The 17,404-nt window shown below is 44.7% G+C and overlaps 1 protein-coding gene across 2 annotated transcripts in view; it reads left to right on the top strand.

The window, feature by feature from the left end:
• Positions 1-17,404, top strand: part of uacab (uveal autoantigen with coiled-coil domains and ankyrin repeats b) — a 54,592-nt gene that overhangs the window by 13,112 nt on the left and 24,076 nt on the right. The window contains exons 1-2 of one of the 2 annotated variants that reach the window (XM_036535028.1): positions 14,500-14,891; positions 15,872-16,002. In XM_036535028.1, the coding sequence (XP_036390921.1) occupies positions 14,856-14,891; positions 15,872-16,002 (167 nt within the window). In that variant the 5' untranslated portion in view covers positions 14,500-14,855. Of the gene's footprint in view, positions 1-14,499; positions 14,892-15,871; positions 16,003-17,404 lie in introns of those variants that run through there. The other variant, XM_036535027.1, reaches the window with a different exon arrangement.

Below are 17,404 nucleotides of genomic sequence, written 5' to 3'. Positions count from 1 at the left end.
TAAAGACTAGATCATATATTATTCATTTATTGGCACTTATTAATTAAAGTGCTTCATTCAAGTCACTTTCTGAAGTCTGTCAACTATGAAGTACATTTCTGTGGAAATTGTAATGATTTTCAAGTGAATATTTTTGACAGAGTAAATCTCATTTTGTCCCCTGCTTAAAAAAAAAGACAAAACTGCATACTCAAATCATCATGCCCATTATACAGAGCAAATATCACGATACAATGGAAGAAAATGTGGACTTGATTGTCAGTAGGTGTAGTCTTCACAATTTAGCATACCATGGCAGGATATAATAAGACTTGTAATGGCCTGATCCTCTGTGTTGTTTGAGAAGCCAGTGCATTGCTTATAGAGACAAACTTGCATACTTTGTAAGGGTGCAGTTAGGGTAAACATGGAGCAGTCGCGCTGTTGCTGTTGTAAGCAGGTGTAGTCTGTGTATGACTTTGTTGTTTGTGGAGAAGTTTCTCACTGGCCGTGAAGTTTGCTTTGCATAAAACTGTCATCGGTGTGTTGATCTACGACTTTTGCCTTGGTGCCCACGGAGGGACACGGGAGTTTTCTCCGACTCTGCGTTGTTATGGTATCGCTCGGGCGCTTGAGGTCATATGTCACGCGCTGCGCAATGTGTCGCTCGATGACTTGAGTTGATTTTGTCTCCTCGAACATTGACCCTCTGTGCATTGCTGAGGGTTGAATGCTGGCTGCTCTGATGTTGGCATGCACCCACGCTGTTGCTGTGAACCGCGTGATTGGAGCGGGGTTGCTTGCTAATTGGGACCTCTCGTTATCCCCCTGCCGCAGAGAAACGCCGTGTCCCGATTCGTGAACAGGTGAACCTTGATTCCATTCAACTTCGTCTCAGCACCTTGGCTGTGACTGACTTCAGAATGCATGTTTCCTGTAACCAAAGCTGTACCTGAAAGGATGATGGTGTCCTAACTTCAGCTGATCACAGTGTTTAAAACTGAGGGCCATATTATAGTGCAGTGTACTGTGTGTCTCCCTAGATTTGATTGATGAATCAAAGTTCAACCCATTTCTGCTTTTGTTACCCAAAGATAATCGCTTAACTGACTAAATGACTACAGTGCAATTTTCTTGTCTAACTAGCTACATTGTACTTGTTTAAGAGCCTTGGCCAAAACTATGCAATAGATAGTGCAGGGCTGTGTCTGCATTTGTCTCCTGTGATTTTCATAGACACATACCAAAATAACCCAAAATGGGATGAAAGGTTTAAATTATATGTTTTAAAGTGGAGGTTGTGCAGATATAGGGTAGCAAGAGACTTTGTTTGAAGAATGTGATGGACATCTACAGTCATTAGTGACAATTGCACTTGTGCGTCAAAGCAGAAAAGTGTTGTTTTGGTTGTCAGGATACATCTCATCTGTGTCGCAGGGATTTTGTCCTTGATTTCCTGAAGTTGTTTTGTCGCTTATCTAGTGAAGAGAACATTAACTGACAAGATGTGTGAACAGAGGAGAAGGAAGTGGAAACAATGGAAAGAAGTAGAATTGAATTCTATTTCATTGATAAGTTGGCAGAAACTAGGTTAACCAAAGGCAACGCAGGGTTCCCCCTCAGGTTTCTAACCGCACATGCTTATGTAATCTACATTTAAATCTGCTGATGGCAATTTTTCTAAAAATTGATTAAACTATGCAGCGAATATGTGTCATGTTGTGTTTAAGGATGTGGGTAGCGTAGTGTTGAGTGGTATGTGATCTGTATGTTACAGGGGTATCACATGAAGGGGTGAGTTTTGCTGGTCTGAAAAAAAAGTTGTACCATTGCATGGTGGTGTGGCATCTTTCAGGTGAAAATGTGGTGACACATGTGGGCTTGTATTCGGGTCCTATTTCTCCAGCCTGGATTTCAAAGTGGTTTAAAAGATGAAATTTCATCCTTTTTTAAAATCGTCAATGGCAAAGTGGTATTAAAATTTTTTTTTTTTTTCCGTCTGGCTCTGGATTAACACTGAAACCAGAAAATATATATTCCTTGCACGTAGTCTTTGATATCAGGCTTTGAAGAACACAGAAGAAGAGAAAGAAGAAACATTTTGCTAATACTCGTAGCTTGAACTTTCGTACTGAAAGGTGCTTAGCATTTTGGTGTGAGCTTTGTGCGGGCTCACTCTACCCCTTGACTGTGCCCTCAGGTTGAATTGAACATTGCCAGTTCCGCTCATCGCCGGGAGCAACCTCTCAGAGTTCCGAGAGCCTTGTCGTGCAGACAGAGGTGCATCTTTTCAGGGAGATGACACTACTGTCTGCATGGAGCCAGACAGATGACTGTTTGTCGCTGGGTCCTGAATGTGACAGCGATAACTTCGCCCAATCCCTTGGGAAAGTGCAAGGAGGGAGACTGTGCCATTAGGGTTTTTGGGGGTTGTCTGACCCCTCATCTGAAGACTGTGAAATAATCTTGCTTTTTATGTGTGTGTGTGTGTGTGTGTGTGTGTGTAGAAGTAATAAAAACAGAAGAGTGAAGAAGTAATGAGCAAAGCCAACCTACAAGCCTAGAAAGTGAGCTCTTCTTCTCTCAGTGTAAAGTGGCTTTCGTGTGTCTGCGCTGCCTTTTGGTTATCAGATGAAGGTTTAAAAAGATCTTTGGAGTGGCGTGATCGGAAATCTGCGATATTGAAAGAGGGCTTTTCGATTAGCTCATGCAGTTTTCTTCAGCCTTGGCTGGTCGTTGTGTAGCCTTTCTTTGTGTATTCTAATGAACCTTGTTTTGTATTACCTTTTGGATTGTGGTGAAAATGCTCGGAAGGAATTCAGTTCATGTCATAAACCTAGAAAAGAATTCTAATGCAGTAAAAGTTGTGTATCGATCAACACGGGTAGATAGAGGGAGGTACATGTTTCATACTTTAAAAAATTCAATACGGGCTTGTTTATATAGGCTTGGGTATTCATGCCAGACTAACTGATCCCTGCAGGACGGAAGGCCGATTGTATCAGCATTAATGTACATGTCAGGATTAAGGCTGAGGGCCATCGGCCGACCATGAGGTCATCACAGCGGGATTTGTCTGGGTTTCCCATGGTGCAGTTTGGTTTTTTTTTTCAGGAGCTGCTCAGGAAGCGTGACGATGTTGCGGGTGGTCATAGGGGGGATTATACCTCCTGAGGCTTGCGGGTAGGGAATTTGGGGGTTGGGGGGAATATTGTCTTTGCCTCTGAATCTCTGCCTGCTGACCTACACACACACACACACACACACACACATACAGAGGGGGGCATTGCCACAGAAAGAGGGATACAAATCTGCTGATGACAGGGGAACACTGTCAGAAACAAATCCCCCTGTCTGGGGGAAAAGAGAAACTCGACCACGACGCCGCTGTTGGTGTTGTTTCATTAAAAGACTGAGGCAGGGAATCAGACCCTCCTAATGTTTGAAGTAGTGTTAAAGAAACATGATGACCCCAGGCCATAGTACTGTGGGTGTCTGCGGAGACAGGGGTATTGCATCAGGGTTGCCTGTGGAGCCAGCCATGCCACTTCCCTAGCATGCATGCTAAGTGGAGTGGGGCTCAGTGCTGCCCTCTGGAGGACAGTCGTTGCAATGGACAGCGGGCGACATTACTGGATTTACTACATTGCACTGAAGGAACAATGTCTAATTTCTTCTAGGCGTGGCCGGATCAGTGAAAGTAACTTCCATTTCAGTGCACCCTCATAACCAAGGAAGTGCCATCATAAATTCGGTATAAATGTGTCCTAACTAACCTTGAACCCTGTGAAAGCAGCTCCTAAGGCGAGAGCAAGGATATCTGTAAGAGTGGAGGCTTATTCCAAATGCTTCAGCTTCCTTCTGCAACAGTAGGCAAAGCAGTGAGGCTTTGTTTCATGTGCGTGAACAGTGTCGGTCATAAAGAGTAGCCTGTGAATTACCTGTGTGGAATTTTTTTTTGTCAGTCAATGGTACAGATTTGGTCGGTGTCTGGTTTGGTGGCAGTTTGAAAGGCTGGAAAGCCTTCCTTATTAATGGACCATCTCATTACTCAGCCTGGCAGTTTCCCAAAACCATACTTTCCCAGGATATCATGGTAACTAGGGTCTTTGAATTTTTTATTATATAAAATTCTTGATGTTCATTACATTACTTTTGAGAATGTGGTATCTCAGCTTCCCATTTTTTGGGGGATCATTAAATAAAAATGTTCCTTTTCATAGATGCTGGGCTGTCATAGATAGACAGAGGGCAGATACAAGTAGAGATCTGAGGGACTGACCTCAGAGACACAGAGATAAACAGTGGGTTACACCTGGAAGGTGTGAAGTTAATGATCAGTTTCCTAAGTCTAGTTATGTAATGCCGGTAATTAATCAGTCGCTATAAAAAAAACACCCTACCGTCACAGTCAGCACCACACAGTGGACAGCACGTTGCCTTCCTCAAGTCAAGAGGACAAGTGAGGTCGGCCAGAAAAAACTGTCACAGCTCCAAAATATACATGAAGCTTGAAGTACATATGACAGCGGAGATGGGAATATATCAGTACCTAAAATGAATGTGCTAAGAGTTACAAAAAGAGTAGATGAAATGGAGAAGAAATTGAGAAATGATGGCACAATATTCAGAGGTGCACACATTGGAAATGTTTTTGTGATGCAAATGATATAGGGTCTGGTTGGGGGTACAACTGAGGAGATACCCTTGCCACGTCTGGCATGGGTAGGCACTTACAGAGGAAGCAGACAATGCGCACATTGCTAAATTGTGAAACCCTGTGAGACATCTGAAGGTTAGGACACTTCCTTTGCTCAGTTCATGGTGCAACTTATTGGACACCAGTTTGGTTTCATTATTTGATTAATGAGTTATCCAGAGTTCATGTAGCTCTAACGCATGGTCTTAAATAATGCAAGCAAAACATTTGACAATAAGTAGCTGTTATCTGCTAATGCCCGTTCCCAATGTACCCAACTGATTTGTATTTAAAACCGATAAGACCCATGTGTTAAATACATCAGTAATAGCAAGGGGGCAGGAACCCACTGAGTAAACACACCAAGCGGCACAGGACTTAATTTCTGCCATGTTCAATATAGCCAATCACCGAGAGACATTGGATAAAAGGCACTTTGCCTTCACATGTGTGAGATATACTTTGTTGAGCACTTAGAATGCGTGTGTACTTTGCTTTGATTTTAATGTTTAAAAAAGATATGTTCTATCTAATCCATCTAATCTGTCTAATCTATCTATCTATGAATAGAATGTATAGGTACTTCTTAATTGTGAGATTTCACCCATTAGAACTTTGTTGAGCACTTAGAATGCGTGTGTACTTTGCTTTGATTTTAATGTTTAAAAAAGATATGTTCTATCTGATCCATCTAATCTGTCTAATCTATCTATCTATGAATAGAATGTATAGGTACTTCTTAATTGTGAGATTTCACCCATTAGAACTTTGTTGAGCACTTAGAATGCGTGTGTACTTTGCTTTGATTTTAATGTTTAAAAAAGATATGTTCTATCTAATCCATCTAATCTGTCTAATCTATCTATGAATAGAATGTATAGGTACTTCTTAATTGTGAGATTTCACCCATTAGAACTTTGTTGAGCACTTAGAATGCGTGTGTACTTTGCTTTGATTTTAATGTTTAAAAAAAGATATGTTCTATCTGATCCATCTAATCTGTCTAATCTATCTATCTATGAATAGAATGTATAGGTACTTCTTAATTGTGAGATTTCACCCATTAGAACTTTGTTGAGCACTTAGAATGCGTGTGTACTTTGCTTTGATTTTAATGTTTAAAAAAAGATATGTTCTATCTAATCCATCTAATCTGTCTAATCTATCTATCTATGAATAAAATGTATAGGTACTTCTTAATTGTGAGATTTCACCCATTAGAACTAGTAAGTAAAACCCTACCTTTTCTAACCGTGCTGTACATGTTTAGTTCTTTAATAAGTCTAGGCCCTTTTTGCACTGTACTTTGGCAGTCGCTGTGCTCTGAGGCTTTCTTTTCCTAAAATTGCTTGGGTAGGGCAGAACAAAAGCAGTTTCCCGTGTGAATTTTGCCCTGTCAATATTAAGGGTAGTTCTTAAAGGCCAGTTTACATCACGTCGATGACACTGGACAGGACCCGTCGAAACCAGCAGGATCAATTTTTATCGGCATTTTGGGAGGAAATTGGAGATGTCGATTACCTAACCTTTCTTGACCAGATTGCCCATGTAGAAGCCTCAAGACTCGCTGGGCATGTCTGAGCTAATTGGAGATTGGTAGAACACTTGAAAAGTGATTTTTTTGGAGGGCGTGGAGCAGTAACTGAACATGCAACCGCACTGCACAGCACTGAGACATCCACTTCATAAAGTCCTTAGGACAAACATTCGGATATACGATAAGAAGAGTGGTTAGTGGATGTGGTTCAAAGGCATTTATGAAACCCCAGTGTTTTGCACAACATGCCAAAAAAAGTATTCAAAACTAATAGCAAAGTTGATGGTAGACCTGATTTAAACCCAACATAATGCAAAACATGTTATCCCATCAGGATTGCAAAGCTGATGGTGGAGCTGATTGAAGCCCCTGGGTGAATCCTCAGGTTTGTAGAACATAAACCAAAATAAATAAATAAAAAGTTAAACCAAACAGAGTTGCTGGAAGGAAGAACAAATCGGCAGTGATTCTTTGTCTGCTGTGTAAATGAAAGCAACCACAAAAATCCTGCTGTTCTGGTCTGTTATTTTTACTCCCCTTGTGGGAGAAATGGTCTTGACTGCGCCGGGTAGCTGCAAACTGTCTGTTCTGAGAGACTCGAAAAAGGATCATTTGTCCTGACAGACTGGCACGCAATTGGGATTCCCTCAGTCAAGAGTCATCATCTTGATTTCAGCTGGCCTAAAGGGACGCTCGGCACCGTGTGAACAGGAGGAGTGAAAACCATGAGCGTGGACCTGTTTGGCAACTGTTGACATTATTGGCTTTGGGACAGGGAAGAAATTATCAGCTTCTGCGGTGGTCACATATTTCGTGCGTTGGCATTCGCAAACTGGCTTCGCGATACCAGAAATACCGCTTGTCTCGTTTGAAAGCCGATGTTTAACTATGCCACCTTGCAGAAGATTCTGCATAAAGGGCTGGGAAGGTTTGCTCTCTCCCGGGCACCTGTTATTTCATACGTACCTCATCCACTCAGGTAGTTGGAAGTGAAGTGAAAGCCGACTAAATGCACAGCAGGGGCTCTGTTAGCATCCACAGTGAGGACGTCTGAACAGAATCATGTATGGTGTCCCCCCTAAAGATATTTTATTTCAGCATTTGTAGTTTTTAAGAAGCCTCTCTGGTCTCATCCCCTGCTGAGCTCTCAGTCATACATCACGGCATCATGTATTTTCTCATTTCGCAGCGGGAGTCCCGAAAATCTCAAAAAGTTGGCGTTCCGCTCGGCTAGATGTACTGCATTGTGCTGGAAAGGTGATAATCACAGGTTTACAGTAATGTGCGGGAAACTGAAACGTTACACTGAGGGAGAAGGAGTTGCAGTTGGAGTTGGTGTTGGAATTGGGGGGGAGTGGGGGGAGTGGTGGTAGAGGAGGGGGGGGGGGGGGGATAACGAGCAGAAAATTGAGGCAGGGAAAATCCGCAGCATCTTTCTGTAACAGCACAGAGTGTCTCGGGCTCATCGTGTTCCTATCCAGTCTCTGATTTACGGCCCGTATAAAGTCTGTCCTACATCCCAGAGGATGTGGTCAGTGGGGTTGCCTGTTACCCATCCTTGCAACGGAACATTGTCTTTGGCCTCAGTCGGTCACTGTCCCCTGGAACTGAAGCCTCGGCAACAATCTCATGTTATTGGGTCAACAGCCCACGGCGTGGACCAGCTGAAGAATGCGGTTACTGTGTGGGATTGTATTAAAATGTGTTAGTGGGGTTTCTGTCAGCCTGTGGAATTTTAGTGAGAAAACCAATACCGAGAGTGCAGAGAGAGTTAAGGTCACTGAGGTGCCGTCCAAAACATCCAAGGAATTTTTCCCCGCAAATGTTTTTTAAAGATAGAATTGCTTTCAGCTGGCAAGCACAACATGCTTTTCTTCTGTTTTTTTTTTCTTTAAAACTCTTAAGGCTAAATGAGCCTTAAGATCCTTTCAGGACCTATAATATAAACTTATCTCTACTTCATACAGGATTATTTTAAAGAACACAATCTCAGGAGCAGGCTCAGCAGGAGTCAGAAAGTTGGCGTAAATAGAAACTACTATGCAGCCCAGGCAATCTGCCATAATCCAGTGTAATTGATCCTCAGAAGAGGTATATCCGTTTTTAATTTTTTAAGCTTAGATTTTCTTTTTGACTTTTCAGTGTTTTCTCCCCCACAGTAAATAATCAGTCTTAGCAAGATAAAGAAGATTAATTGAATGGAAAAAAAGAATGAATATTTATTGTGGCTCTTCTGTAACAGTGTATTTTGCCTCCTTTCTTTCCCGATCCACATCCATCAGCCTACTGCGAACAGAAAGCCGTTGTTTTTTATATCTTTAAATGAAGACGGGACTGTGCATTCGGAGGACCTCACTGTTTTCGCATAGCAATTATACGAAACTTCCAATAAAGGTATCTGTTTTGGTCATGTCTGTGCACACACAATTCTGTTCCACCCCTGCATACCTGAGCTATTGTTTAGATCAGGTTAGGCCCTGAAGGCACAGGGATGCTGGTTGCTGGTAGCTTGCTCCCCCAACAGGAACTCTTTTTAAAGAAAAAAAAGGGGGTGGGGGGAATAGATCACCAAAATTTTCTTTCATATTTTTTCCCTCGAAGACTAGGCTGTATTGAAAACTTTTCCAACACAGTAATCCATGTGCAGTCAATTGGGTGTTCTTATTTAGAGGTAATTGCAGCTAATGGCACAGTAAATATTGAAAGCCATGCTAGTGCATTCTGAAGTAAAGAGCAAAAGCCTCAGCAATGGAATCCCAACATGATTTTTTTCCCTGCACAGCTTTCATCTTTATATCCTTGGTTATGCAGAAAGTATAAAGGCGTTTCAAGTGTCAGATACCTGTGAATAAACCTGCAAAATTGTATGCACTCAAGTATTCACTTCTTGTATTTTGAATAAGGAGTTTCTTATGTTAATTTGAGGCCTGTTATTCAAACAGTGAGATTGCAGGCTGCTGTACTCTGCTCTGAAATGTTCTGTGCTTACACTGCCTTCAGGGCTACTTCTTACCACAGAAAGAAAAAAAAATCAAAGATGAGCTGTTTGAAATATTAATGTTATAAACTTAAAAATTCCTATTTGAAAATTCCTTAAAAGGTAAAAGAATACATTTGGGTATGCAGAGCTTTACTAAAACACCCACGTCTCTCTCCATCGCTCTCTTGATTTCACATGCTGCCAACTGAACACGTTTTCAACCCATCATAGCTGTGTTTTTTTTCAGGTTCTTATTAGCAATTTAACGTTTCACTATCGATTTTTTTTTTTTCTCTAAAGTCTTTTTTTTTTTTTAAGTCTCCGACGGTCTTTAGGATGTCAGCCTTCATCCTGGTTCCGGAATTGGGCAGGTTAGAGGTCACAGGTCAGAAATGGACAGCTGATCCTCCTGTCGGAAGTGGCAGGGAAACAGCAGGCAGCTTGGGGTCAGAGGTCACAGTCCACACTGGGCGACAGGCTGGCTCCGGCCCAGCAGCTGTGTGGGTTGGGTCTTTGACTGGACTCTGTAAAGCAGAGGATAAAAGCTGTGCTTCCACTGACTGACCTTAAATATCGGTCCGCTATACTGTACCTGAGATGAGACAGAAGAGTGTGTACATCAAATGGACCTGGGCTAACAATGTATTTGCGAGTTCCCAAGTATGATAGTAGATTCACTCTGAGTCCAGGTGAGTCAAGGAGTTGTAAGATGTGTTCATCCTGTAAAAAAAGTATCAGTTTGTTACAGAATGTAGGTGTCAGTTCATTCCAGAGAATAAGCATTTGCGTCTTTGCTGCATGGTGGTCGTTGTTTAGGGCTCCATGTGTCTCCCCCATAAGCGCAAGGAAAGGGGAGTTGGGTGGAAATTACAACACAGACATGTCTGTCTATTGTGCGTCACCAGAAAACTGGTGGCATATGGTGAAGATTGATGTCAACACAGAGGGCTTGGGAGTGTTTCCCTGCCTTCGTAACTTTTGTGGAAAAAAAATGCTTCAGCTTCCTTCCGTCAGTATAGCTTGGGGAAACGGTAAAAAATCTGCTGGCTGCTCCGTTTTGTCATGGGGCACCAGCTGTTGTTGTCCAGAAAGCCTAGAAAATGGAACAATACTCCTTTTTGTCCTGCTTACGTTTAAATGGAGGCCTGTGGCTAGCCAATCGGAGGATGCGAGCACGTCTGAATCCCCCTACAAACTCCCTTACTGCATATACACAGATAAGTAACCGGTAATAATTCAGAAAATCTGCCTCAGAGTGCAGAAGCAGATGTTGTTTTCCCATGTATTCTCGGTATTTATGTTTCCTTATTTTCAGTATCTGCTTGCCAAATGCATCTTTTTGTCAAGCAGATGCATTTTACCACTGTAAGGCCAAACTGTGTATTGCTCTCCCTTCTGTTATTTTCCAACTCTGCTGCTAAAAAAATTTTCCTTCCACTTGTGTGTGTGTTTGCTCACTTGCTAGTCATATTTATTTTGAGGACACAGGCAGCATTTTCATCAGGGGAGGTGTGTAATTGAAGGACAGTGAGGGGCGTTTGTGCCTGTTGGCATTATCGTGATCACTCTGAGTGATCCTGGAAATGAGGAGATATTAGCATGCGTAATCTCAGGCACAAAGCACACCCATTTCTGCTTGTGGATAAATTACACTACTAGTGCTGTGTACAGAAGCATATTTTGTCCATCAAACAGTCCCGGAATGCGGCCGTTTCAATTTGAAATTGCCTGAGCTCTGTCATCGTGTTCAATATTCCTGTATCACCTCTTTCTTCTGTTTAAAATCCTGCATTTATCTTGGAAAGTGTGTTTTATTTATGTATTTTTATGTTATCACCTGTCTGCAGTTGCCAGACATCTGATGAGGACACCCAGCAGAGGGGCAGGGCCGGCCTGTCTGTCACAGCTTTGGAGTCGACCCCATTGGGTCGCCCAACAGTATGGCTGGCTGCCGAGGCCCCGCCTTTCTTTAGCAGGTCTGCATACCAGCACCCAGCACACTTCACAGGGGTCACCAGCATTCCCCTCCCTGGGGTAGTTAGGGTTGCTAATTAAAGCATCAATTTCAGCCAGCCCCATAACGACAGCCACTTCTCACACCCAGCACCCCCCCCCCCCCCCCCCCACTGCATCCATCAGTGTGTAAATAGTTTGTGCATTACAACATCGTGGGCCTAATTTCGGTTTATATGCGTCCTTCCCTCGCAGTCTAATTGGCCTTCAGTGCGCGGATGTTCGGTGTGGACCAGAGAGTGTGGCTGTGTGAGTGCAGTTAGCAGCTGCTAAGTGAAGCTCTTAAGACCTCTCAACACGGCAGCCCTGGTTTAACACTGTGAATGTGACCCGCTCGGATCTAGGGGGCTTTGAATTTCTTTCAGCTGCTGTAGTATAATAAGCCCAACCCCCAAGATGTTTATTTCACACACATGACAGCCATTTTCCCCTCATCGCTCATCCTCCCATATTCCTCAGGCACGTCTCACTTTTGAGCGAACCTGACCTCAAGAAATTTTGGCCTGTTGAATGCCCTCTGCAGATGTTTTTTTTTTTTTTTTCTTTTTTCTTTCTTTCTTTCTCTATCTTCTTCCTTGGCCCTTCTTTGTAATTGTATTTTTCCTTTCGCTTAAAAACCTTAGCACAAGAAAGCAAGGCTCATTCTGGTCTAGGAGACCGTATCTGTGTAGAGCCGCCTCCCTGTGAAGTTTGTTCATGTAGTAATGAGTGTGAAAGTTCTGATGTAGGCCAGGGTTAAGGCAGGACTCTCTCTCAGGGGGGTGTTAGTGATTGTTCTCTGGGTGGGGGCTTCTTGCACAGGCTCACCATGGTGGAGGTTTTAATACTGCATTACCCCCCTGGGGCTGTTTTTGGTTTTCTCTCTCCTCCTCCTGGTGCCCCGTGTGACCGTGAGTCCGACTCCGTTTTCAGACTCTCTGCATGCTTTGAATTTCATCTGAGCAAGCCCTGGCAATCCCTGCCTTTTCTCTGGGCAGGAAAGCTTTTGGCCAAAGGACAGCGCTGGAGCGTTTCTGACAGTTAATATTGCCCACTAAATCAGCACTAGTGAGGTGTTTGAATGGTATGTGTCGGTATTTGTGTCACGAGCACTCGGGATGATGAATGTGTTGGAGAGGGAAGAGCTTTAAGATGTTAGCCCATGTTTTTTTGGTCCGGTTTTCTGGTCCCAGGTCCCCCCAGCCAGAGGGTTAGAGTCATTAAGAAGGGGAGCTGGATCGGAGGTCTTCAGAGCCCTTATCTCGCCCCCACCGATGGCAGGTTTAATTCAGGACCGTCGCTGTTTTGGCCTTGGGGGGCGTTTTAGCACTCTGTTCCAGCTGACGGGCGGTGCCGCGTCCAGGGAGATGGCACCACTTCAGATGCAGGCGCTCGCATGTCGTCTGACCTCGTTTGTGGAGCCCCTGCTTCTCAGATATCGGGAAGTGGGGAAGTGTGTTTACAGCTTTTTTTTTTTATGTCCCCCCCCCCCCCCCGTCCCCACTGTACCCCCCCCCTCCCGCATCTGTTTGGATATAAAGCAACATTAGGCTGGAGTTGCCAGCCGCTAGGGCTGGGCTGGGCTTTGGAAGCTGGCTGTCAGGATGAGCAACAGCATACAGAGTCACACCGCTGTCACATGACCAGGTGACATCATCCGTCTTCATGTGTCATCATACGTCATTATGAGACATGGTTTTTACATGACAGTGCACAGCTACGGTGCTGTGTTCCGACCAGTCTTACAGTTGTACAGTGAACTGTAGGTGCCCTGAGTCTGTGTATGTATCCTCCTCAGACATCTGGCAACTGGGAGCAAGTGTGTGTTTGTGTGTGTGTGTGTGTGTGTGTGTGTGTGTGTGCGAGCGTGTGCATGTGCATGTGCGCGCGTGTGTGCACGCATGTGTGTGCACACATAAATGTGTGAGTGTGCACGTGTTTGTTTGTGTACGTGTTTGTGTGTGTGTGCGTACGTGTGTGAGCATGTGTATGTGCGTGTGTGTGTCTGTGCATGTGTGTATGTTTGCATGTGTACATGTACGTGTGTGTGTGTGTGTGTGTGTGTGTGTGTGAGAGTGAGAGAGAGAGAAAGAGAGAGACGAGGGCAGATCTATTGGGCAACACATTGCTGCCGTTTGACCCAGCAAATATGAGAACATCCTTTGTAGCCATACCACACACATTTTCTGGACTGGGGATATGCATGCCAAACAAAATTACTGCCACAACATTGTACATCAGTGCCAAGTTGATTGTGACAGAGTGTGTCATCTGTTCCTCTGTGTGCCAAAATTGACAGATGTTGTCATATAGGATGTAGTTTTTCTTATGCAAGTGCACAAAATGGAGGAGGAAGTAGAGCTTTTTTAATATAAAAAATTGTATTTTTTTTAAAGGTCTTTCGGACAGAGCAGGGAGGTAAGGGGACACCCTGCCCTTCATATTCCACATGACATGCAGAGGGCCTTTTTCTCATGTGTGTGCACTATCACCGCCACTGAGCTAACTGCGCCCCCCCCCCCCCCCCCCCCGCCCGTCTGGCAACGGCTGTAAGACGAGACCCCGCTGACGCACAGTGTGTAAATTAAACACATCCCCCCCACCCCCCAGGACTGACCTCCTCCCCTTTATACTTCACCTCCAAATAAAAAAGCTGACGTCCTCCTTTAGACATGGAGCCCCATGTGTGCAATGTTTACCATGAGGGTGCAGTGGCAGACAGCTGATTGTAAGAAGCTGACACATAATCCAGCTACTGTGCGCTGAGATCAGCCCCCACACTCAGTTTAGCAGACAGTTTAACTGTGCCTGGAACTGTTCCCTGGAGGGGGGGGGTGCTGGGGCTGGCCATGGTGGGGGGGGGGGGGGGGGGGGGGGGTCTGCTTAAATTTGAAACCGTAATCCCCCTGTAGATGAATATTTCTAGAAGCTGGGTGCATACCGACACTAGTAAGGTTCCTCCTTGGGCCAGGCCGCGTTTCGCTGCTGATTGCCACTGATACGCAATTACTCATTTTCGGGGCATGCTGAGAATGTATTATTAGACCTGTCTTCCTGTCAGTCATCGGAAAAAAGGTTGGTGGGTCAAAAAATAAAGGGGGTAACTAGTCTGAGGGGGGCTGTCTGTGTGGTGTTTACCAGGGGGTGTGGGGTGGCGGTGCGGATTGGGGGTGGGGGGGGGGTATTTTAAACCTGGGAGAGCACACATATTTAGCGTGGGGGGTTGGTTGTCCTTGTCATTTAGCGGTGGAAGGCGTTTGAGAGAGCAGAGAGAGGAACTCCCATTCTGTGAAGAGAGAAGGAGGAGGAGAAGGAGGAGAAGAAGAAAGAAAGAGTAAAAGTGAGGGGGGGGGGAAAGTAGAGAGAGAGAAGAGGCTGGTGAGAACACAGACTCTGCCCCAGAGGAGGAGCCGGGGCTGTCCCAGGGCCGAGTCGGGGCCGGGACGCCGTGATGCAGTCACAGACCGAGGCTGTGGGCAGGAGAGCACAGGGAGTACCCTCCTGCAGCACGGCCTCGGGAGAGCTCTGAAAAGGGGACGCTGCACGCGCTCTCTCTCTCCCTGTCCCGCCATCCCTTTCTCAAAACTCGCCTGGCCTGACTGCGTGCCATCGGAGAAACTCCATCACCGCACCGGCCCGCCGACCCAAGGACCAAGCCCTCCGCCAGGATGAGCCGTTGGCTGAAATGCACCTCTATGTACTTTGTAGGTATACAGCGGTGTAAAGAGCAGGGTTGACTTTTACAGAGTTCCCAGAGAGTAGAAAGAGTAAAAAGAGAGAGAGAGAGGGATGTGCGGCAGACGGTCGTGACTGCCGGATTGGCTGCGGTGTGTGGGAACCCGTTCAAAGAGCCGTGTGTTTGACTTACGGCTTTTCATAACTACAAACAGTCCGGGGAAGGAATGCTGGTGGAGAATGTCACTGTGCAGATTGGTATCTGATAGATTCATGCCTCCAAGGCTCTGCTGCTTGTTTTTACTTGTTATCGAGTCGGATTCCCTGCATGTTGTTCATTTTTTTGCCATGGAAAGTGTTTTTTTTTTCCCCAGTTTGCGTTGAAATTTGTAAAATTCGGTGGCGTTAAGAATTTTTAACTGCTTTTAAGCGTTAAAAGTGCATGAACTTTTTGTTTTTGTACAAAGATACTTTGTATCTTCTCATACATTCTGTAGTTTTCAAACTGTGTTTTTGTTGTGTAGTGTAGTCTGATAACCTTAAGGAAAGCAAAACACTGTGCTTTTATGACATGGTACAGCATTGGATGCCAAAGGAGTGGTGCTGAAGGAAAAGATTTTCAGGGCTGTCTGCTCGACTACTGTGTGCTTGCTTGTTGGTACATAATTAACCTTTCCTATTCACGTTCATCCACATGCTCAGCTTGGTATATTCTGAAGCACGAATTCCAGTGTGTTTTTCAAAACAGGTCTCTTTGAGTGGTTGTATTCTCTTGCCTTCCATTATTCACTGTGGGCTTTTGAAAATGTGTCCTACCCTGAACTGATCTCCTGCAAGGTCCCTTTGTTAGAAACCTCTATCTAAGCAAGGCCAGAACCGGTTGTCCTCCCGGTAAATGATGACAAAGCTCCATCGACCCGGCTGGGGTTACGTTCTCTTGACCTGTGTGTGTGTATGTGTTTTTTTGTGTTTGTGTTTTTGACATGCTCTCCTGTGCCCGCTCTCCCAGAACACAGACTGGAACAAGTATGACGACAGGCTGATGAAGGCAGTGGAGCGGGGCGAGGTGGACAAGGTCGCGGCCGTCCTCAGCAAGAAGGGCATCGTCCCCACCAAGCTGGATGTGGAGGGACGCTCGGCGTGAGTTTGCGGCCTCGCGCCACGATCCATTCACACACCTTCATCAGAGTGTTCTTCTCCAGCTGACCCCCCCCCCAAGAGTCACACACACTTGCACACAGTTTACGGCTTCACTCTCCCAAGTGCATTCCCAAGCCGTCGTATAAACTCACAGTTTCACACGTCCCTCCCCAAGCAACAAATACACTGCGTTCCCGATCCCTCGTCTGAACTCTCACCTCACACAGCACCTCACTGACCCCTTCAAGCCCCAGCATGTGCGACAGTCAGCAGCGCTCACTGCTGCGGTTTAAGGGCGGGGAGGTTGAACCACACTGCTTGATTTTTCCCCAATTCCAACAAAAGTTAACTTCTGTAAATGAAATGGCCGAAAGCCAGCTGAAGAAACACACAGACACAAGTGTCATTATTTTTCTTTTTCCCTCCCTCCCCCCCACCCCTCTCCTCCTGCAATGCTGAAGGTACATGTTGAAAGATTGAGACTAACCTTCATTTCATCTCTTTGTGATACCTGCAGGATGAAATTCAGCCTGTCTGGCAAAGTTATCAGATCATGCAAATTGTTTTTTTCCCGTTATGTACAGAAAATTCCTTATCGGCTTTTGTATTATTTGTTGAGAACTAACTTCCGGAGATTGTGCGTGTGTGTGTTTTTTATTTATTTATTTATTTTAGATTTATGTCTTATAAAAGATGATTCAAATGCAGCCCTCTTCATTTCGTGAGTGAGTGTTCTTACTGTCCTCTGACGATTCTCTGCCAGTGTGAGTAACTTTTCCATCCATGAACTTTGAACGTCAAAATGATTAACAGTAGAAATTCCTTATTCTGAGGCCATATGGGAACGGTTAGGATATATTTGAACACACAATGGCAAACAGGCTGTGGTAAAGAGGCTCCTGACCAGAGCCGCCTGGAGAGACTTTTATGGGAAGGAAGTCTTTTGGTGTCAATAAACTCATTTTACACTCACTGGTACACAATGGAAGAACAAGGATGAGTTTTGGCTTCAGTACCAGAGGGGAGCCGACATTACATTGCATTTCATTCATCCAGAGCGACTTAGTTTTTTTTTGTTTTTACAATATTACCCATTTATACAGCTGGATATTTACTGAGTCAATTGTGGGTTAAGTGTCTTGCCCAAGGGTACAGCAGCAGTGCCCCAGTGGGGATTCAAACTGGCAACCTTTTGGTCACAATTCCTGCTCCTTGACCACTATGCTACACTGCCACCCTCTGTGAGGACTCGTCTTGCAGAGACTCTGATGTAGTGCTTTTTAGGATGAAATCTATGCAAACCAGGCACAGAACCCCAGACTGAATATCCCATTGGTCGCAATATCCCATAGGTCACACACTAACGTAAGTGAATGGGAATTTGTATATGCTTTTTCACTAT

This window comes from Megalops cyprinoides, chromosome 8, assembly GCF_013368585.1.
Source record: "Megalops cyprinoides isolate fMegCyp1 chromosome 8, fMegCyp1.pri, whole genome shotgun sequence".
In the NCBI taxonomy this organism is placed as follows: domain Eukaryota; kingdom Metazoa; phylum Chordata; class Actinopteri; order Elopiformes; family Megalopidae; genus Megalops; species Megalops cyprinoides.
The sequence above is the reverse complement of the archived record's forward strand: the minus strand, read 5'-3'. Positions and strand labels throughout refer to the sequence as shown.